Source organism: Pan troglodytes, chromosome 5, assembly GCF_028858775.2.
Source record: "Pan troglodytes isolate AG18354 chromosome 5, NHGRI_mPanTro3-v2.0_pri, whole genome shotgun sequence".
Taxonomy (NCBI): domain Eukaryota; kingdom Metazoa; phylum Chordata; class Mammalia; order Primates; family Hominidae; genus Pan; species Pan troglodytes.
In genome coordinates this window covers 70,137,540-70,160,756 of record NC_072403.2, presented here as the reverse complement: position 1 = coordinate 70,160,756, position 23,217 = coordinate 70,137,540, and the positions used below count along the sequence as shown (strand labels likewise).

The 23,217-nt window shown below is 35.3% G+C and overlaps 1 protein-coding gene across 1 annotated transcript in view; it reads left to right on the top strand.

Moving 5' to 3' along the window:
• LOC100609532 (protein eyes shut homolog) overlaps window positions 1-23,217 on the top strand; it is a 2,075,858-nt gene that overhangs the window by 1,343,636 nt on the left and 709,005 nt on the right. The window contains exons 29-30 of the mRNA XM_063813139.1: window positions 19,877-20,067; window positions 22,958-23,049. Of these exons, the coding sequence (XP_063669209.1) occupies window positions 19,877-20,067; window positions 22,958-23,049 (283 nt within the window). The remainder of the gene's footprint in view (window positions 1-19,876; window positions 20,068-22,957; window positions 23,050-23,217) is intronic.

Sequence of the window (23,217 nt, the reverse complement as noted above, 5' to 3'; positions counted from 1 at the left end):
ACAACAGAAGAAGGAAAAGGAAAAAGATTATACAAGTCATCTCAAAGATTAAACATGTTAATTTCAAATTATTATGAACTTGCTATGAGTTTAATAGTTACTTATAAATTATTTTTTAAAAACATAATTCTCAAAACCTAGCTTATGATACATTTTGGAACTCACTGGTAAGTGGAGCAGTGTTTATACATTCACTAATACTAATTGTTACACCACTCTCTCAATGTGGAATTCGTATAAGGAACCACACTGGATGTCTTAGAAATGAGAATGTTTAAAGTATTGCAAAGACTGTGTTTAACATAATGAACAGTCTGTTCACACAGGATAAAACTGGTGTTAAAAAACATGTGCCTTGATGAATGAAGCCCATTTCTAAGTTCCATGATTTTGAACAAATTACCTTCACAAGCCTCGGTTATTTAGCATAAAAAATATAGGGATCAAAGGATTTCCATGGAGGGGTGGAACAAGATGATACAGTAGTACTTTCCATAAGTTTTTACTAATATTTTTAGTAACCTGGAGAAATATGCAAATATCCCATTAAAAAAATCAGATTCAATCCAAATAAGACTATCGAAAGATATAATCATATTCTCAAAAAATCAGAGATAATAAGAGGATGCTAAGACCATCAAAAGAAAAGAAGCAAATAAAATATAAGGGAGTTTCAACATGCCTAGCTGCAGACTTTGCAGCCAAAACCTTATGTGCCAGGAGATTGTGGAATGATAGAGTCAAAGTGCTGAAGAAAAAGAAAAAAAACAAATTATTAACCAAGATTATCTTACCCATCAAAGCCATCCTTCAGAAATAAAGGAGAAATAGACTTTTCTAACACACAAAGCCCAAGGGAGTTTATCACCACCAGACTTGTTTTAGATGAAATGCTAAAGATAGTTCTTCAAGCTAAAAAAAAGGTACTAAGCAACACAAAAACATTTAGAAGTATAAAACTGACTAGTACAAGTAAGTATACAGTCAAATTCAGAATATTGTAATACTGTAAGGGTGGTATGTAAATCACATATATCTGTAGTCTAAAGGTTTGAAAAACTATCAAAAATAATAGGTGCAATAATTTCTGAAGGTATATGTAATTTAAGAAAATGTAACTTGTGTCATCATGAATTTACAATGTGGGCCGTAAATGGAGTCAAAGTGTAGAGATTTCTTTTTTCTGATCATAGTTACATTGTCATTCATTAAAATAATCTATTATAACTACAAAATTTTTTTATATAATAAGCCCCATGGTAACCACAAAGCAAAATCCTATAGATACACACACACAAACAAAATAAAAAGCAACAAGAAAGGATTTATAGAAAAGCTAGAAAACTGCAGTTATAAGTCCGTATCTATCAGTAGTTACCCTGAATGTAAATGGAGTAAATTCTCCAGTCAAAAACATAGCATGACAAATGGGGGGAAAAAAATGACCCAACTACATGCTGCCTACAAGAGACTCATTTCACTTGTAAGGACCCACAAATTGAAAATGAAGAACTGAAAAAAGATATTTCAGAAAAATGGAAACCAAAAGAAAGAGTAGCTATCCATATTTCAGATAAAATGGATTTTAATTCAAAAATGACGTTAAAAAGACAAAGGAGGTCACTATAGTATGATAAAGTGGTCAATTCAACAAGAGGATATAACAATATATGCAGCAAGCATCAGAGGATCTAAACACATAAAGAAAATATCAATAGATACGAAGGGAGAGAGAGACTGCAATATGATAATAGTAGGCAATTTCAGTGCCTCACTTTTAGCAATGAACAGATTATCCAAACGTAAAATCAGAAAAGGATCATGAAACTTAAAATGTATTCTAGAGCAAATGGACCTAAAGACACATATACAGAAAATTTTATTTAACATCTGCAGAGTATGCATTTTTTCAACTAAACATAAAACATTCTCTAGGATAGATCATATATAAAACCACAAAAAGTCTGAAAACTGTAAGAAGACTGCAATCATATCAAGTATCATTTTTGACCATGGTGGTATAAAATGTGAAATCAATAACAAAAGAAATATTGGAAAATTAACAAATACATACAAATTAACATGCTTCTAAACAACTAAGGAGTTAATAAATAAATTGAAAGGAAGTTTAAAATGTTCTTAAGACAAACAAAAATGAAAACACAGCATACAAAAACCTATGGGTTACCTCAAAAGCAGTTCTAAGGGGTAAGTTTGTAGCAATAAACACCTACATCAAAAAAGGTCATAATAACATTGGCTTTACACACTTTTCAGATTGAAGTTAGAATGAATTAGGTAATGTATGTAAAAGTGCTATGTAAAGAGTAAAGGACAATGTAATATGCATTATTCTTATAAGTAAAATTTATAGCCTTAACAATTAAACAGTTAAAAATGTGAGCTGTTTTTTTAATAATGGGAAATGAGAGTCTTTTATGTACCACAGTGGAAGCCTTAGGGCTCCTTCCAGATCTGTTTAATATGGTAATGCCATGTGCTTCAGACTTTTCCAAATATATGCCTCAGAAAAATTTAGAGCATATTCCTGCAAAAAAACCCACTTTATAAATGAAATTTTGTTGCAATAACTTTCTATTTTATTACAAGAAAATGTTTTCTTCCCTAAATACAATCTGGAGCAAATTCTAACATCTAGTGTTCTTATATAGTATAACATAACAACCCTCTTGTAGCCATGGTATTGATGAAAAAACTGAAAGATTCAAGGAGGTTAAAAGATTTCTTCAAGATCCCATATATGTAATTGGTAAACAACATAATTAAACTCAAGAGGACTAGCTAAAATTGACCTGTTGTAACTACAGGCTTATAATAAATTTTACCCTAGTTTTATGGGTAAAGGTAAGGAAAGTGGAGAAGTGAAATGACTTCACAAATTAAGGTACCAAATTAATATTAAAACTAAGTCTTCTTGAAGTCAGTCCTTTTCAACTATAACATTCTGATTCTTAATCAATAAATTAAATGAAACCTTTTGTAGTTAGTTTAGGATGTGTGAAATCCACAATTTTGTTGTTTGACATGGAATTTGAGTGGTGAGTCAACTAAAACTCTTACACAAATTTGTGTTACCAAATTTGTTTAAAGAAGCTAAATAAAACTTTGGTATGAAAATCAGAAAAGGTATCATGAACAATGAAAATTCAAAGGCAATGTCAATCATCAACATAGATGCAAATATCCTAAATATAAATTATTAAAAATGAAATTCATATGTGTACATACCATCAGAACAGTTGATATATTCCTGGGGTAAAATAATGGGTTAATATTAAAATACCAAAGTTGTTCACAGTATAATCATATCAGTAAGTGAACAAACGTAATTAATGTTAAATTCTGTCAAAATTTCTAGCAAACTAAGAATAGAAGGAAAGTTTTTTTAATGAGTTAAAGGGTATCACTTATAAAAGAACTGAAAACTTCATGTCCTTTGCAGGGAAATGGATGAAGCTAGAAACCATCATTCTCAGTAAAATAACACAGGAACACAAAACCAAACACCACATGTTCTCACTCATAAGTGGGATTTGAAAAACGAGAACACGTAGACACAGGGAAGGGAATATCACACACCAGGTCTTGTCGGGAGGGTTGGGGACATGGGGAGGGAGTGCATTAGGACAAATACCTAATGCATGTGGGGCTTAAAACCTAGATGATGGGTTGATAGGTGCAGCAAACCACCATGGCACATGTCTACCTATGTAACATACCTGCATGTTCAGCACATAGATCCCAAAACTTAAAATAAAATAAAATAATAATAATAATAATAAAACAAAAGAACAGAAAACTTTAAACTCAAATGTGAAAGCTTAAAAGTCTTACATGAAAAATCAAAACAAGAAAAGAAATCTTATTGTCATTATTTCAGTTCAGTGTTGTTTCTGAAGGTTCTAGGCAGGGAATAAACTAGTAAACTATTTTAAGAATTAGAAACAAAAGAAGGGTCTCATTATTCACAGATGATATAGTATTATTAAAAATAAACGTGTTTGGGTGTGGTGGCTCATGCCTGCCTATAATCGTAACACTTTGTGAGGCAGAGGAGGGAGGATTGCCTGAGTCCAAGAGTTCAACATCAGCCTGGGTAACATAGCGAGATCCTGTCTCCACACACACACACAAATAAATAAATAGAAGTAGAAGAGTTCGACAAGGTTGCTCAATATGTAAATGAATTGCATGTCTATACATCAATATAATGAGTTAAATATATGTTATAAAATATTTTAAAATGGCAACAAATTAATAAGATTTCTATAAGTTAACTTGAGAAAGTAAGCACATGCTCTTTATGAAGATAAATTATGAAACTACATTAAAAATGTCATAGAAGTTGTCATATAAGGGAGACATCTACCGTATCCACATACAAGAAGATAAAATATCACAAGGATATAAATTAGAGTTATCCCTACATATCTCTTTGTGGTGGGCATTGGTTCCAAAATTCCCACACACACCAATACCAAAATCTGTGGATACTTAAGTAATGCAGTTGGCACTACAAAAATCCAGTAGAACCCCCACATATGAAAAGTGTCCCCCACACAACCCTACATATAGATTTCTTATACCACAAGTATATATGTTGTATTTTTGGTTGGCATTTTGTTGGAGATACAGAACCCACTAATTGGGAGTACAGAATGTATTTATTGAAAAAAAATTAGCATTTAAGTGGACCTGCACAGATCAAACTCATGTTGTTCAAGGGTCAAGTGTACTTTTACATTTTCAGTAAAATCAATGGAATTCACATTATTTTCTAATGAGTTTTTATGCAACTTAATAGGATGCTTGCATATGTAGCTAATTTCAATATTTATATAAAAGGGCACAGGGCAAAAATAAAACAACACAACCCTGAAGAAGAAGAACAATATGCAGAACTTGACCTATGCTATACAAAATCTCATCAAAAAACCAATTAACTCTGTGTTTGATTGGCTGAGAGTTGACAATCTGTCAAATGGAATAGGATAATGAGCCCAGAAACAGATTCAGGTACATGGAAGAACACTGCCTGACAGAGCCAAAATACAGAAGAATAAAGGAAGGATGATTGTTTTGTATGTTATCCTAGAATAATTGGTACTCTACATTCCAAGGCCAAAGGCAGGGGTGGAAGGATTCTATACAGAGTGAATGCTAAACAGTTTTGTCATAGCCAACTGGTAACAAATGTTTTTTTTTTATTATTATTATACTTTAAGTTTTAGGGTACATGTGCACAACGTGCGGGTTTGTTACATATGTATATATGTGCCAAGTTGGTGTGCTGCACACATTAACTCGTCATTTAGCATTAGGTATATCTCCCAATGCTATCCCTCCCCCCTCCCCCCACCCCACAACAGTCCCCGGTGTGTGATTTTCCCCTTCCTGTGTCCATGTGTTCTCATTGTTCAATTCCCACCTACGAGTGAGAACATGTGGTGTTTGGTTTTTTTGTCCTTGCGATAGTGTGCTGAGAATGATGGTTTCCAGCTTCATCCATGTTCCTACAAAGGACATGAACTCATCATTTTTTATGGCTGCATAGTATCCCATGGTGTAAATGTGACACATTTTCTTAATCCAGTCTATCATTGTTGGACATTTGGGTTGGTTCCAAGTCTTTGCTATTGTGAATAGTGCCGCAATAAACATACATGTGCATGTGTCTTTATAGAAGCATGACTTATAATCCTCTGGGTAGATACCCAGTAATGGGATGGCTGGGTCAAATGGTATTTCTAGTTCTAGATCCCTGAGGAATCGCCACACCAATTTCCATAATGGTTGAACTAGTTTACAGTCCCACCAACAGTGTAAAAGTGTTCCTATTTCTCCACATCCCCTCCGGCACCTGTTCTTTCCTGACTTTTTAATGATCGCCATTCTAAGTGGTGTGAGATGGTATCTCATTGTGGTTTTGATTTGCATTTCTCTGATGGCCAGTGATGATGGGCATTTTTTCATGTGTATTTTGGCTGCATAAATGTCTTCTCTTGAGAAGTGTCTGTTCATATCCTTCGTCCACTTTTTGATGGGATTGTTTGTTTTTTTTCTTGTAAATTTGTTGGAGTTCATTGCAGATTCTGGATATTAGCCCTTTTTCAGATGAGGTTGCAAAAATTTTCTCCCATTCTGTAGGTTGCCTTTCACTCTGATGGTGGTTTCTTTTGCTGTGCAGAAGCTCTTTAGTTTAATTAGATCCCATTTGTCAACTTTGGCTTTTGTTGCCATTGCTTTTGGTGTTTTACACATGAAGTCCTTGCCCATGCCTATGTCCTGAATGGTATTGCCTAGGTTTTCTTCTAGGGTTTTTACGGTTTCAGGTCTAACATTTAAGTCTTTAATCCATCTTGAATTAATTTTTGTATAAGGTGTAAGGAAGGGATCCAGTTTCAGCTTTCTACATATGGCTAGCCAGTTTTCCCAGCAGCATTTATTAAATAGGGGATCGTTTCTCCATTGCTTGTTTTTGTCAGGTTTGTCAAAGATCAGATGGTTGTAGATATGCGGCATTATTTCTGAGGGCTCTGTTCTGTTCCATTGGTCTATATCTCTGTTTTGGTAACAGTAACATGCTGTTTTGGTTACTGTAGCCTTGTAGTATAGTTTGAAGTCAGGTAGTGTGATGCCTCCAGCTTTGTTCTTTCGGCTTAGGATTGATTGGCAATGCGGGCTCTTTTTTGGTTCCATATGAACTTTAAAGTAGTTTTTTCCAATTCTGTGAAGAAAGCCATTGGTAGCTTGATAGGGATGACATTGAATCTGTAAATTACCTGGGGCAGTATGGCCATTTTCACGACATTGATTCTTCCTACCCATGAGAATGGAATGTTCTTCCATTTGTTTCTGTCCTCTTTTATTTAATTGAGCAGTGGTTTGTAGTTCTCCTTGAAGAGGTCCTTCACATCCCTTGTAAGTTGGATTCCTAGGTATTTTATTCTCTTTGAAGCAATTGTGAATGGGAGTTCACTCATGATTTGGCTCTCTGTTTGTCTGTTATTGGTGTATAAGAATGCTTGTGATTTTTGCACATTGATTTTGTATCCTGAGACTTTGCTGAAGTTGCTTATCAGCTTAAGGAGATTTTGGGCTGAGACGAGGGGTTTTCTAGATATATAATCATGTTGTCTGCCAACAGGGACAATTTGACTTCCTCTTTTCCTAATTGAATGCCCTTTATTTCCTTCTCCTGCCTGATTGCCCTGGCCAGAACTTCCAACACTATGTTGAATAGGAGTGGTGAGAGAGGGCGTCCCTGTCTTGTGCCACTTTTCAAAGGGAATGCTTCCAGTTTTTGTCCATTCAGTATGATATTGGCTGTGGGTTTGTCATAGATAGCTCTTATTATTTTGAGATACGTCCCATCAATACCTAATTTATTGAGAGTTTTTAGCATGAAGGTTGTTCAATTTTGTCAAAGGCTTTTTCTGCGTCTATTGAGATAATCATGTGGTTTTTGTCTTTGGTTCTGTTTATATGCTGGATTACGTTTATTGATTTGCATATGTTGAACCAGCCTTGCATCCCAGGGATGAAGCCCACTTGATCATGGTGGATAAGCTTTTTGATGTGTTGCTGGATTCGGTTTGCCAGTAGTTTATTGAGGATTTTTGCATCAATGTTCGTCAAGGATATTGGTCTAAAATTCTCTTTTTTTGTTGTGTCTTTGCCAGGCTTTGGTATCAGGATGATGCTGGCCTCATAAAATGAGTTAGGGAGGATTCCCTCTTTTTCTATTGATTGGAATAGTTTCAGAAGGAATGGTACCATCTCCTCCTTGTACCTCTGGTAGAATTCGGCTGTGAATCCATCTGGTCCTGCACTTTTTTTGGTTGGTAAGCTATTAATTATTGCCTGAATTTCACAGCCTGTTATTGGTCTATTCAGAGATTCAACTTCTTCCTGGTTTAGTCTTGGGAGAGTGTGTGTGTCATGGAATTTATCCATTACTTTTAGATTTTCTAGTTTATTTGCGTAGAGACGTTTATAGTATTCTCTGATGGTAGTTTGTATTTCTGTGGGATCAGTGGTGATATCCCCTTTGTCATTTTTTATTGCATCTATTTGATTCTTCTCTCTTTTCTTCTTTATTAGTCTTGCTAGCAGTCTATCAATTTTGTTGATCTTTTCAAAAAAACCAGCTCCTGGACTCATTGATTTTTTGAAGGGTTTTTTGTGTCTCTATTTCCTTCAGTTCTGCTCAATCTTAGTTATTTCTTGCCTTCTGCTAGCTTTTGAATGTGTTTGCTCTTGCTTCTGCAGTTCTTTTAATTGTGATGTTAGGGTCTCAATTTTAGATCTTTCCTGCTTTCTCTTGTGGGCGTTGAGTGCTATAAATTTCCCTCTATACACTGCTTTGAATGTGTCCCAGAGATTCTGATATGTTGTGTCTTTGTTCTCGTTGGTTTCAAAGAACATCTTTATTTCTGCCTTCATTTCATTATGTACCCAGTAGTCATTCAGGAGCAGGTTGTTCAGTTTCCATGTAGTTGAGTGGTTTTGAGTGAGTTTCTTAATCCTGAGTTCTAGTTTGATTGCACTGTGGTCTGAGAGACAGTTTGTTATCATTTCTGTTCTTTTACATTTGCTGAGGGGTGCTTTACTTCCAAGTATGTGGTCAATTTTGGAATAGTTGTGGTGTGGTGCTGAAAGAATGTATATTCTGTTGATTTGGGGTGGAGAGTTCTGTAAATGTCTATTAGGTCTACTTGGTGCAGAGCTGAGTTCAATTCCTGGATATCCTTGTTAACTTTCTGTCTCGTTGATCTGTCTAATGTTGACAGTGGGGTGTTAAAGTCTCCCATTATTATTGTGTGGGAGTCTAAGTCTCTTTGTAGGTCACTAAGGACTTGCTTTACGAATCTGGGTGCTCCTGTATTGGGTGCATATATATTTAGGATAGTTAGTTCTTCTTGTTGAATTGATCCCTTTACCATTATGTAATGGCCTTCTTTGTCTCTTTTGATCTTTGTTGGTTTAAAGTCTGTTTTATCAGAGACTAGGATTGCAACCCCTGCTTTTTTTTGTCTTCCATTTGCTTGGTAGATCTTCTTCCATCCCTTTATTTTGAGCCTATGTGTGTCTCTGTATGCGAGATGGGTTTCCTGAATACAGCACACTGATGGGTCTTGACTCTTTATCCAATTTGCCAGGTTGTGCCTTTTAATTGGAGCATTTATCCCATTTACATTTAAGGTTAGTATTGTTATGTGTGAATTTGATCCTGTCATTATGATGTTAGCTGGTTATTTTGCTCGTTAGTTGATGCAGTTTCTTCCTAGCCTTGATGGTCTTTACAATTTGTCATGTTTCTGCAGTGGCTGGTACTGATTGTTCCTTTCCATGTTTAGTGCTTCCTTCAGGAGCTCTTGTAGGGCAGGCCTGGTGGTGACAAAATCTCTCAGCATTTGCTTGTCTGTAACGTATTTTATTTCTCCTTCACTTATGAAGCTTAGTTTGGCTGGATATGAAATTCTGGGTTGAAAATTCTTTTCTTTAAGAATGTTGAATATTGGCCCCCACTCTCTTCTGGCTTGTAGAGTTTCTGTGGAGAGATCAGCTGTTAGTCTGATGGGCTTCCCTTTGTAGGTAACCCAACCTTTCTCTCTGGCTACCCTTAACATTTTTTCCTTCATTTCAACTTTGGTGAATCTGACAATTATGTGTCTTGGAGTTGCTCTTCTCGAGGAGTATCTTTGTGGCATTCTCTGTATTTCCTGAATTTGAATGTTGGCCTGCCTTGCTAGATTGGGGAAGTTCTCCTGGGTAATATCCTGCAGAGTGTTTTCCAACTTGGTTCCATTCTCCTCGTCACTTTCAGGTACACCAATGTGAAGTAGAGTTGGTCTTTTCACATAGTCCCATATGTCTTGGAGGCTTTGTTCATTTCTTTTTATTTTTTTTTTCTCTAACCTTCTCTTCACGCTTCATTTCATTCATTTCGTCTTCCATCGCTGATACCCTTTCTTCCAGTTGATTGCGTCGGTTACTGAGGTTTGTGCATTCGTCACGTAGTTCTCGTGCCATGGTTTTCAGCTCCATGAAGTCCTTTAAGGACTTCTCTGCATTGGTTATTCTAGTTATCCATTTGTCTAATATTTTTTTAAAGTTTTTATCTTCTTTGCCATTGGTTTGAACTTCCTTCTTTAGCTCAGAGTAGTTTGATCTTCTGAAGCCTTCCTCTCTCAACTCATCAAAGTCATTCTCCGTCCAGCTTTGTTCCGTTGCTGGTGAGGAGCTGCGTTCCTTTGGAGGAGGAGAGGCTCTCTGATTTTTAGAGTTTCCCGTTTTTCTGCTCTGTTTTTTCCCCATCTTTGTGGTTTTATCTACCTCTGATCTTTGATGATGGTGACATACAGATGGGTTTTTGGTGTGGATGTCCTTTCTGTTTGTTAGTTTTCCTTCTAACAGTCAGGACCCTCAGCTGCAGGTCTGTTGGAGTTTACTGGAGGTCCACTCCAGACCCTGTTTGCCTGGGTATCAGCAGTGGAGGCTGCAGAACAGCAGATATTGGTGAACCGCAAATGCTGCTGCCTGATCGTTCCTCTGGAAGTTTTGTCTCAGAGGAGTACCCGGCTGTGTGAGATGTCAGTCCGCCCCTACTGGGGGGTGCCTCCCAGTTAGGCTACTCGGGGGTCAGGGACCCACTTGAGGAGGCAGTCTGCTGGTTCTCAGATCTCAAGCCGCATACTGGGAGAACCACTACTCTCTTCAAAGCTGTCAGACAGGGACATTTAAGTCTGCAGAGGTTATTGCTGTCTTTTGTTTGTCTGTGCCCTGCCCCCAGAGGTGGAGCCTACAGAGGCAGGAAGGCCTCCTTGAGCTGTGGTGGGCTCCACCCATTTCCAGCTTCCAGGCTGCTTTGTTTACCTACTCAAGCCCAAGCAATGGCTGGCACCCCTCCCCCAGCCTCACTGCCACCTTGCAGTTTGATCTCAGACTGCTGTGCTAGCAATCAGCAAGGCTCCGTGGGCATAGGACCTTCAGAGCCACCTGCGGGATATAATCTCCTGGTGTGCCATTTGATAAGCCCATTGGAAAAGCACAGTATTACCCGATTTTCCAGGTGCCATCTGTCACCCCTTTCTTTGACTAGGAAAGGGAATTCCCTGACCCCTTGCGCTTCCCGGGTGAGGTAATGCCTCACCCTGCTTAGGTTCACGCACGGTGCACTGCACCCACTGTCCTGCACCCACTGTCCGGCACTTATGTTTTTAACCAGGGAAGTGGCATGATTTGATTTTTATTTTAGAAAGTTACTTCCTATCCTTACGGATTGCTATTAAATAATTTTTTCCCTAATCAATCTCCATTTCATGGTGAAGAGAAATATTATGATTATAGATGTTTTTCTTCCCTTCAAAAAGATCATTGATTGCTTTCAGTAAAAAAAGTTATTCAACGACTTGACTAGTCCACCTGGACATTCCCTTGCAATAATCTATTTTCATATAATCTGCCACTACTTATATATTTCCTTTAGCCACATTGAGGAGTCTCTGCAAATCTTAAACTCTGTAGTCTAGCTTTTAATTTCAGTATTATTGATTGTTTTGTAAACTTTTTTTGGCATTTTATGATTAATACTTGCTTTAAAATATGCTTTATATAAATTAGTGACTTTTGATCAATGTACTAATGAATTTGTGGAAACCTATTAAAGAAACAAATGTATTTCCTAACTTATTTTGAAACATTTTCATATAATATAAATCTTTACATTGTCAGGAAAAAAAATCAGAATTTCAAGAAGCATATGTAAAGCTTCTAATAAAACCTATCATATAGTAAATAAATAAATGCTAATTTTCCTACTTTATCCTGCTCTATTAGTGGGTATTAAGCTAATTGGGATGAGCTAAAATGGATTATGTAAAGTTGGATTTTAAGGTGAATTAGACACAATTTGTAGAACACAGAAATTTAAAGTATTAAATATGCAGAGATTTTGTAATGATAAAATTCAAGCTCTTCTTTACAGAAATAACACAAAGAGACACAAGTTTTAGACAGTATCTGTGGGTAATACACCGTTGCTGATCTGCTTACTGTTAAAATCAAGAATCAAGATGTGATACAGGTTTCTTAATAAACAGCATAGTAAATCTTTCAATATTAATTATATTTAAGTGTCATACATAAAATTTTTTCTCAAATTAATACTTCACTTAACAGAAAAAGTTGCAAATGTACATGAGCACCCCCCCACACACACACACACATACATTATAAATTTCCATTATTGTTTCTTAGATATTGCTTTCAAGAAACCTGGAGAAAGGGATCATTTTACATTTTGGTTGCAAAATATTTCCTAACATTTATCTAATGATATATACTGCGGAGAGCAATACATAATTATTTCTTTGGGCAGTTATTCATGGATTATACTATATTGGTAATAACTACCAGATATGGGACCAAATTATATATATCTTTACTTAAGCTACCTGATCACTACAGAGTAATTATCAAACTATCAATTTTATAGAAAATCCTAGTATTCAATTATTCTCTCATAATATTCCAACTTTCACATTTAATCTTGTATATAGAAACACTAACTATAAAAAATACTTGATTTTTAAAAATTGATATAGAATTTTATGATCTGCTAACCAAAACAAAACAAAAAAAAAATGAAAAATGCCCCAAGCTAAGATGCCTTTACACTTTCAAAAATATATATTTGTTTTATTAAAAGTAATATGTGGTGTTGGAGTAAATATTCATAATTAATCTGAGAGAAATATTATACTCATTTGGTGTATTTTCTATATATACACACATATACTTCAGAGTTTCTATTATTCATTTCTTCTAAAATACATGTATTCTATTATATTTCTAGTCTATTAAAAAAACTCTGTTGCAGTAGAGAGGGAAGGTTCATTGATTCCTGATTTTTCTCTTACACAGCTTTTAAGTTTTCGTTATTCTCATGCAAGGGGAGTGGCTATTAGTATGTACTGAAAACTTAAATAATTACATGTGAAAAATAAAAGCTGGCAACTGGCAACTACCCACCTAGCAACAACCATGTTTCAAGTAAATTTTTAAATGGCTAGACTCATCCTTAAACTCCATATGAGTTTCTAGAAATAAAGGCAAGAGCTACTGCATATAAAGAGAAACAGGCAGGAAGTTGAAGATGAAAGTTAATATCTTTAGCTTGGACATGTGATTGTGTATCTTAAGTCTTTAATCTGACAATCAGATATAATTCAGGACATAATTCATGAATGTGGAGAAATACTGGAATTAGATGTTGAGGTTTTCCTCCTAACAGAATACCAGTTTTGCCCATTATGAACCCTGGTCCATAGCTCTCAGTGGGAGCTGAGCCCGTCCTCATCTCCAACAGAGGGCTTCATTGGTCACCCAGTTCTAGCCAGTTAACTTCTAGGAAAGGTTCTCCTTAACTTGAGAAAGTTTTTTCTTCCTCCTATTACAGAAGAACAGTTTTGGAAACGGAGTGACTAGCCATCACACTGGAATCATGTGAAAAGCAAGTCTCATATTAAAACTCAGCCTGTGAATATCAGAGTGGAGAGACAGGAGTAATCTAGGTATTTTATGAGAAGTCAGTTAAGCTTTTCCATAAACATACATCCATCTGAAAACCCACCCTATTCTTGAACTTCCTTTTATTTAACCTATTTCATTTCTTTATTGCTGAAACTATTTGGAATTAGAATTTCTGGTTATTTGTACCAAAAGCGTACAAAATTATAGGTATAATCATAATATGAATCCATACAATTCAGATAAAGTTTCTTCTATTTAGGAAGGTAAAAACTTAAGTGCAGAAGTTTATTATTTAATTCTAGACAATAAAAATGTATAGAATTATTATTTTACTTTAGCCCATTATTACTGAAAATAATCTCAGTATTTATGTTTTCTTCACAAAGCTATTCTGTGCTTGCTATAATCATTATTCTCATCTGTTTAAAATTTTTGCTGAGGGAAGCATAAAATAAAATCTGTACTTATATATTTAAATAGAAAACACCACAAATATGATTGAAAACTGTGTGCAAAATATCTTCCTGACTTTTAAAAATCTATATTTAACTATAATTTTCCAAGCACATTTAAACAAAAGCAATTATATTTTCTATTAGATAGTGTGTTAGTCTGTTTTGTATTGCTATCAAGAGATACCTGAGGCTGGGTAATTTATAAAAGAAAGATGTTTAATTGGTTCATGGTTCAGCAGGCTGTACCAGCATAGCACCAACATCTCCTCAGCTTCTGGTGAGGCCCTCAGGAATCATGGTGGAGGTGAAGTGGGAGGCAGGGTGTCATATGGCAAGAGAGGAAACAAGAGAGAAAGGAAGTACCACACTCTTTTAAACAGCCATATATCATGTGAACTCAGAGTGAGAACTCACTCATTACTGTGAGGATGGCACCAAGCCATTCATGAATGATCAGCCCCAGTGATCCAAACACCTTCCACTTGGCTCCAACTTCAGCATTGGGGATTACATTTCCACATGGGATTTGGAGGGGACAAACATCCAAGCTATAGTATGTGCTTTCAGATGCTTGACAGAATCATGTATCGTGCTAGGTTATTGTAATAGAATGATAAATCCAGCATACTCTCAAGTACTTTACAATTGAATGCATATATGGGTTTCTATACAGATAATTAGTCACATAATGAAAAAGCCACTGAATTTTTTAAAATCTAGTCTATAAAATACATATCTTAATAATATTAAGGAGTTTCTGAGTTTTTTATTGTCAGTTAGGCGGTATATTTCTTTCTAAAGGCTATAAAATAATATGAAAAGACTTTGAAATGTTGTGAAAAATGGTATTAGATAAAAATTTTAAAAATTAGCTTTATTTCTCAACATAAACCTCATCAAGGTCAACACACTTTTACAAGCAATGATACCAACCATTTAGTCCATCTCTAAGGAAATGAGTGTCCTGGGACCTTACCCATGTCAATGCAGCCTTTTTACATTATTAACTGAAGAAAAATAAAGATTAGAAAACAAAAAGAAGTCAGAAAGAGGCAAATCAGAACTATAAGGTGGATGCCTAATGACTTTCTATTGTTAATCTCAGAAATTACCCCTAACTTCATGAGAAGAATAAGCAGGAGCATTGTCATGGTGGAGTAGTACTCTCTGGTGAAGCTTTCATGGGCATGTTTCTGCTAAAGCTTTGACTAACTTTCTTAAAACACTGTAATAATAGGGACATGTTATCCTTCTTTGGCCCTCCAGAAAGTCAAAAAGAAAAATGTCTTGAGCATCCCCCAGAAATCTTTTTAATGACTCTATTAGTCCATTTCCATGCTGCTGATAAGGTCATAACTGAGACTGGGCAGTTTACAAAAGAAAGAGTTTTATTGGACTTACAGTTCCACATGGCTGGGGAGGCCTCACAATCATGGCCAAAGACGAGGAGCAAGTCACATATTACGTAGATGGCAGCAGGCAAAGAGAGAGATTGTGCTGAGAAAAAGAGAGATGGCAGCAGGCAAAGAGAGAAACTCTTGTTTTTAAAACTATCAGATCTTGGAAGAACCATTCATAATCACAAGAACAGCACAGGAAAGACCTGCCCCCATGATTCAATCATCTCTCACCAGGTTCCTCCTACAACATGTGAGAATTATGGGAGCTACAAGATGAGATTTGGGTGAGGACACAGAGCCAAATCTTGTCATTTCACACCTGGCCCCTCCCAAAACTCATATCTTCACATTTCAAAACCAATTGTGCCTTCCCAATAGTTCCCCAAAGTCTCAACTCATTTGAGCATTAACTCAAAAGTCCACAGTCCAAAGACTCATCTGAGACAAGGCAAGTCCCTCCCCACTATGAGCCTGTAAAAGCAAAAGCAAGTTAATTGCTTCCTAGATACAATAGGGGTTACAGGCATTGGGTAAATACATCCATTCCAAATGGGAAAACTTGGCCAAAACCAAGTAGCTACAGGTCCCATGCAAGTCCAAAATCCAGCAGGGCAGTCAAATTTTAAAGCTCCAGAATGATCTCCTTTGACTCCATGTCTTACATCCAAGTCACACTGATGCAAGAAGTGGGTTCCCATTGTCTTGGGCACCTCCACAACTGTGGCTTTGCAGGGTACAGCTTCTCTCCTGGCTGCCTTCGTGGGCTGGCGTTGAGTGTCTGTGGCTTTTCCAGGTGCACAGTGCAAGCCGTCAGTGGATCTACCATTCTGAGTTCTGGAGAATGGTGGTCCTCTTCTCACAACTCCACTAGGCAGTGCCCCAGTAGGGACTCTGTGTCAGGGCTCCCACCCAACATTTCCCTTCTGCACTGCCCTGACAGAAGTTCTCCATGAGGACATTGCCCCTATAGCAAACTCCTGCCTGGGCATCCAGATGTTTCCATATATCTTCTGAAATCTAGGCAGAGGTTCCCAAATCTCAATTCTTGACTTCTGTGCACCCGCAGGCTCAACACCACATGGAAGCTTCCAAGGCTTGGGGCTTCCACCCTCTGAAGCAATGGCTCAAGCTATACCTTGGCCCCTTTTAGTCATGGCTGGAACAGCTGGAAAATAGGACATCAAATCCCTAGACTGCACACAGTGGAAATACCCTTAGCCTGGCCCACAAAATCACATTTTCCTTCTAGGTCTCCAGGCCTGTAATGAGAGGGGCTGCCACGAAGACCTCTGACATGCCTTGGAGATATTTTCCCCATTATCTTGGGGGATTAACATTTGGCTTCACATTACTTATGCAAATATCAGCAGCAGGCTTTAATTTCTCCTCAGAAAATGGGATTTTCTTTTCTATCGCATTGTCAGGGTGCAAATTTTCTGAACTTTTATGCTCTGCTTCACTTATAAAACTGAATGCCTTTAACAGCACCCAAGTCACCTCTTGAATGTTTTGCTGCTTAGAAATTTTTTCTGCCAGATATCCTAAATCATGTTCCTCAAGTGCAAAGTTCTACAATTCTCTGGGGCAGGGGCAGAATACCTCCAGTCTCTTTTCTAAAACATAACAAGGGTCACCTTTGCTCCATTTCCCAACAAGTTCCTCATCTCTGTCTTAGACCACCTTAGCCTGGATTTCATTGTCCATATCATTATCAGCATTTTGGTCAAAGCCATTCAACAAGCCTCTAGGGAATTCCAAACTTTCCCACATTTTCCTGTCTTCTTCTGAGCCCTCCAAACTCTTCCAACCTCTGCCTGTTGCCCAGTTCCAAAGTCAATTCCACATTTTCAGGTATCTTTTCAGCAGTGCCCACTCTACTGGTACCAATTTACTTCATTAATCTGTTTTCATGCTGCTGATAAAAACATACCTGAGACTGGGTGATTTGCAAAAGAAAGAGGTTTATTGGACTTACAGTTCCACATGGCTGGAGAGGCCTCATAATCATGGTGGAAGGCAAGGAGGAGCAAGTCACCTCTTACATGGATGGCAGCAGGCAGAGATAGCTTGTGCAGGGCAACTCTTGTTTTTAAAATCATCAGATCTCATGAGACCCATTCACTATTGCAAGAACAGCACGGGAAAAACATTCAGTCATATCCCACTGGGTCCCTCCCACAACACATGGGAACTGTGGGAGCTACAAAATGAGATTTGGGTGGGGACACAGAGCCAAACCATATCAATGATGTTTGATCTTAACTGGTCCACTTTTGCTCTGACTGGACCACTTCCACCTCTTGATAGCCATTCCTTTGATTGTGCTTTGTGTTCAATATCATACTAGTGGAGCCATGTTTCATCTCCTGTTACAACTCTTCAAAGATATACTTCAAGATCTTGTTCTTGTTTGTTTAAAATTGCAATTGAAAGCTCTGTTTTGTCTACAGCTGATCTGGGCACAACAGTTTTGACATCCCCTGAGTGGAAAGTTTGCTCAACTTTAATTTTTCATTCAGAGTTGTGTAACCTGAACCAGTTGAGATGTCAATAGTGTTGGCTATTGTTTTTATTGTTAATTATTGGTCCTCTTCAGTTAGGACATGAATATGATTAATTTTTCCCTTGAAAATTGATATGGATGGTCAGTCACTAAGGACTTCATCTTCAACGTAGTCTTGTCCCTTCTTAAAACAAGTTTTTCACTTGTAAACTGTGAATTTCTTTGGGGCATTGTCCACATAATTTCTTTGTAAAGCATCAATGATTTTACCATTCTTTCACCCAAGCGTCATCGTAAATTTGGTATTTGTTCTTGCTTCAATTTTAGCAGAATTCATGTTCCGATAGGGGCTGTTTTCAAACAGATGTCTTATCCTTCTTAGTAACTCAAATATATTCTGTTCAGACATGTCATGATGAGTGAAATTCATCCATAGTTTTTAAATAATACATATTTTATGTGAACTTTTTGAAGACCCCCGTATGTAATTTTTTTTAATTTCATCAATATTGGGTATATTCTTGTTGTAATGTTTGTTTTTGAAACATTTTATGCTCTTTCACAATTTGAATTTTAAATCAAACTGATACATGACTTTATTCTCAATTTGTTAAAATAAATGCCTGAAATCTTTAAAACAATTTCTTGTTGTTTGAAATGTTATTGTATTATGCTTTTAACATCACCATTGAAACGCTACATGGGGAAAAAAATACGTCCCTATCATTTAACAACTGAAAAAATTAGAATGTCAAAATTGAAAGGACATTGTTATTTTTTCAGTCATTAACTTGTCCTTCACTAATGAAGTCAGTCCTTGATTAAACACACACACAAACACACACACATATACTCATGCTTTTATGTCTATAAAGTGCAAATGCTTCCTGGCACTATTTTGAACCTCCTTATTTCCAGTGAAAAAAATTAATTTGGGGCTTGCTGGTTATTTCTTTAGAAATTGTTACAAGTTTGAAAATGTAGCAAAATGAGTAATTCTAAAGCATCATTAAAAATTCCAAATAAAGACAGCACACATAGGATATAAAATTTCTTGAAGTTTTAAAGTACAGATTCGAAAATGAATATTATCCTGTGATAGACAGCAAACTAAAACTCACATGGTTTTATAAATAATATTTTCTAGTAGTTATAAATAATACATGATTCGAAAGTTTTAAAAGAGAAAGAAAGCTTGTGTTGGGGACGTCATGAAAATAACAAAAGAAGAAAGGAACTGGAAGAAAGGCGATATTCAAATCCATTGTTTCAGGAATCATTAGCCAAGAACAATCAATCCAGTATTTATCAAGCAAAAAAAATGATTTAATAATAATATAAAGTAGTTAACAACTTATTCAAAAATAAGCTAACTTGGTTTTATTAATCACATATTTATAAATTTAAGAAATTTAACTGTGGAGTATTTTGCTCAAAGTGTCTTCATTTTTTTCTGAAAATCTACAGCTAATTAGAATATCATTCAGAAGGTGAGAGTTGTTAAGAAACTCATATAATTTAGTGTTAATACAAAAGGTTAACAATTTCTATGCCTCTCAATAATCTCTGGCATTCCCTCACAAACCTCCCAAATTAAATTATTAACAATATTAATCATAATTTGTATCAATATCTTATATAAAGAAGAAATAAGTACATATTTAGAAAATGCGCCCTTTTCTGTTAACCTGTAACATAAAATCTAAGTAAAAGCAGTGTTGAAGAGTAATCATCTTGATTTCCTTGCCTTACAATGAGATTTTATCATGAAGCCATCAAATACAAAGAAATCATGACAAAACTGCTATGACTATTCCAAAGGAAAGAAGTGCCTGGGCTTGAAAGAGGCAGGAAAGAGACGTATGAGCCATTAGAGAAAACATGTGCTATGTTAATAATGTGAAACCTAGGTATTGAATATTTATTTCAACCTAAATTGTATTTTCTTTCTGACTCCACAGATTTCAGTTGTGTTCGTTATTATGGAGATTCTTATCTAGAATTTCAGAATGTGGCTTTAAATCCACAAAATAACATCTCCCTAGAATTTCAGACCTTCAGCTCCTATGGACTTCTGCTGTATGTCAAGCAAGACTCAAATTTAGTAGATGGATTTTTTATTCAATTGTTTATTGAAAATGGTACTTTAAAGGTAAGTTATTCAGTTCATTTAATTTTTAAAAAATTACAAAGTTGTTCTAATTATGTGCTTCATTGGTTATTTTCAAAATAAAATTTAAACTTAACTCTATATATTATACTCACCACCAGGATGTCTCTTCTTCTACTTTTATAATTTCTTTCTACATATATATGAACCAACAACAACCAAGTATTTTTAAGCAAAAAAACTGATTTAATAATAATATAAAGTGGTTAACAACTTATTCAAAAAATAAGCTAACTGGATTTCATTAATCACATATTTATAAATTTAAAAAATATAATTGTCAGAGTATTTTGCTCAAAAGGTCTCTATTTTTTCTGGAAAATATACCTAATTAGAATATCATTCAGAAGGCAAGAGAGTGTTGTTAAGAAGCTCATATACTATACAGAGAAAAATTTACATTCATACTGATAGATCAGTTTATATATATTTAGATATTAATATTTCAAATGGTACATGATTTGAATTAACATTCATTGTCTTTTTTTCTCCTTATTTTCAACTTTTCTTCTACTTCTTTATTGACCAGTTTCCCAATTTCTTAATTTCTCAATGATAATAATTGTTACCATTTTTATAACCTTAAGGGCAGGTAGAGTCTGGGAAACCCTAGGGAATCCCAAGATATTTTTAGAGGATCCTCAAGAGAAAACCTGTTTTTGTAAGTTTTCTGTAGGCAAGGGGTGTTATTTGCCTTATTCACTTTTACTCTCATAAGTGTATAGTAGAGTTTTCCAGAGGCTACATGACATGCAATTATATCCTTGCTCTAATCGCTAATGTATCATTTTATTATGTATTATTGTATTTTAAAAATGTGTGTTGTAATTTTTAGCAATGTAAATATTGATAGACACAACTGAGTTAACAAAAACTCCTTGGGGTTCTCAATAAATGTTAAGAATGCAAAGAGACTGTGAGATCAAAAAGTTTGAGATTGCTGACTTTGCACTTGGTAAGTGTTATGAGAACCTTTCAAAAGTCCAAGGTTATGCAGCTAATAACATTTTGAAACCAACTTCATTTGAAAGTGCACGCTCTTTTCCCAACATCATTCTACCTTAACAAATTTTCTCATATCCCTGCTCTGAATACCTGGTTTAGGGAACTCATCCCAATCATCATTGCAATAACTCAGCACAATAAGGTAATTAACTTATATAATTCTAATATATGAAACATAATAACAGCATTTGGGCTACCATTTCTTTTATGATGTGATTTAAGTGTACATGTTGTGAATTTCCATGAAAGGATGAGTTATACCTTATTATTTAAATAGGCAAATTCCCTTAGTTTGATTTTCTTTGAATGCTCATGTTTCTGAAGTAATATAATATGTATACATATAGCACCATGGCACTCCAGCCTGGGAGATAGAGCCAAAAAAAAAAAGGAAAAAAAAGCTAGCCTTCATAGCCTTCATATATAATTATGTCCCAGGTATAATTCTGTGTGTTCTACTTTGATTGACTTATTTGCCCATTTATAATATTTACTTCACAATATTCATTCATTTACCAATTTAAATCACACAAAAATTTGTATTACCCCATTTTACAAGTGAGTAGATTTTAGCACAAAGCACATGTGAAGTCTCAAAACTTCCAAGTAACAGAGCTGGGATTTGAACTCTGATCATCTAGCTGAAATGTAAATGATCTTAAATTTTCTTAAGATGGAGATTGACAAATTATTACAATTAAGTAAATAATAGTAATTATTGTAGACTTGTAAGTATATATCCTTTCTTTTTCATAAAACAAAAGGGAAAGAAATTCTATACCTCTATTCACTAGTTAGTTTTATGGTTCCTAAATATCTTCGTTTAACCTATTGTGAATTAATTTTTTTCCCATTTGATAGGGAAAGTAGTGGCTATCCATTAGTCTTAATAATACATTATTTCATAAAATATTTTCACCTACAATCCTACAAGTCTCCAATAATTCCTCCTAATGCTTCTTATTGGAGTTTTTAAAGTCAACTGACAATAAATAATCTTATAAAGGAAAGGAGTCTTTTGCAATGGCCAAATATCATAAAAAGTTAAAATATATAGCATTATCTTTATCTTTGGACTATATGTGAGAGGATTTGGGTATATCAACTTAAATACAGCTAGGGGCACAAGTTATGAAACACAATGCAAGTGAGTTTCTTAACACATGTGGGTTATAGGTCACTTTTAGATACAATAAAAATATTAAAGCCCCTCTCTGGGAAAGAATAGACACAATATAATCCATATACATGTAGGCACATGCTTGCTAAGAAGCTTAATAAGCCACTATAGCACATCCATGTATTTCCTGGGGATACTTGGTTAATCATACCTGATATAGACATGATTTTTCCTCTCTAGATCATAACTTAGTTGCCATTAGCAGTAATTCTACAAATGAACCCAGACACCCTGACATCTCAAAAAACTTGGAATGAATGGTCAGTTTTCACAATCTTGAAGTTTGCCTTCCTGTGACATTAATATTGCCCTCTAGATTTTATTAACCATTCTTTGCCTTGCTCAATTGCTGTTATGTAAGGAAAATTCCTAAAATACTTGCTTTCTGCTAGTAGAGGATGTTGCTTTTCTCAACCATGTTCCTCAGAATACTGGAAAAGAATCTAGACATGTATGTGTACACATGTATGCATGTGTATTTATATCTATATAATACTCATATATTTGTATGTATTAAATCTAGGACATATCAGTTGTAAACCTTCAGTTATCACTTCTCTTTAAGTTTCAAACTTCATGTCTCTCCAAAGTGATGTAAAATATATTGATAAATTATAAAGTCCAGTGCAAATATACGGTATTAATTTCATGCTGAAAAACTGAGGACAAACTTTTTTCCCCCAACAGTACCACTTTTACTGTCCTGGTGAAGCAAAATTTAAAAGCATTAATACTACTGTTAGAGTGGACAACGGGCAAAAGTATACACTGCTTATCAGGTAAGATAATTATTTCTTTTCCACTTAATCTCATTAAGTAGCAAGGGCTATTCTTCATAATATTGTCCTTGTCATTTCAAAATTGAGGTTATACTGATTAGTATTAACATGTGCATGTGTATGAATTAATGTTTGTCAAGCTTTTCTATATATTCTAAAAAATGTACT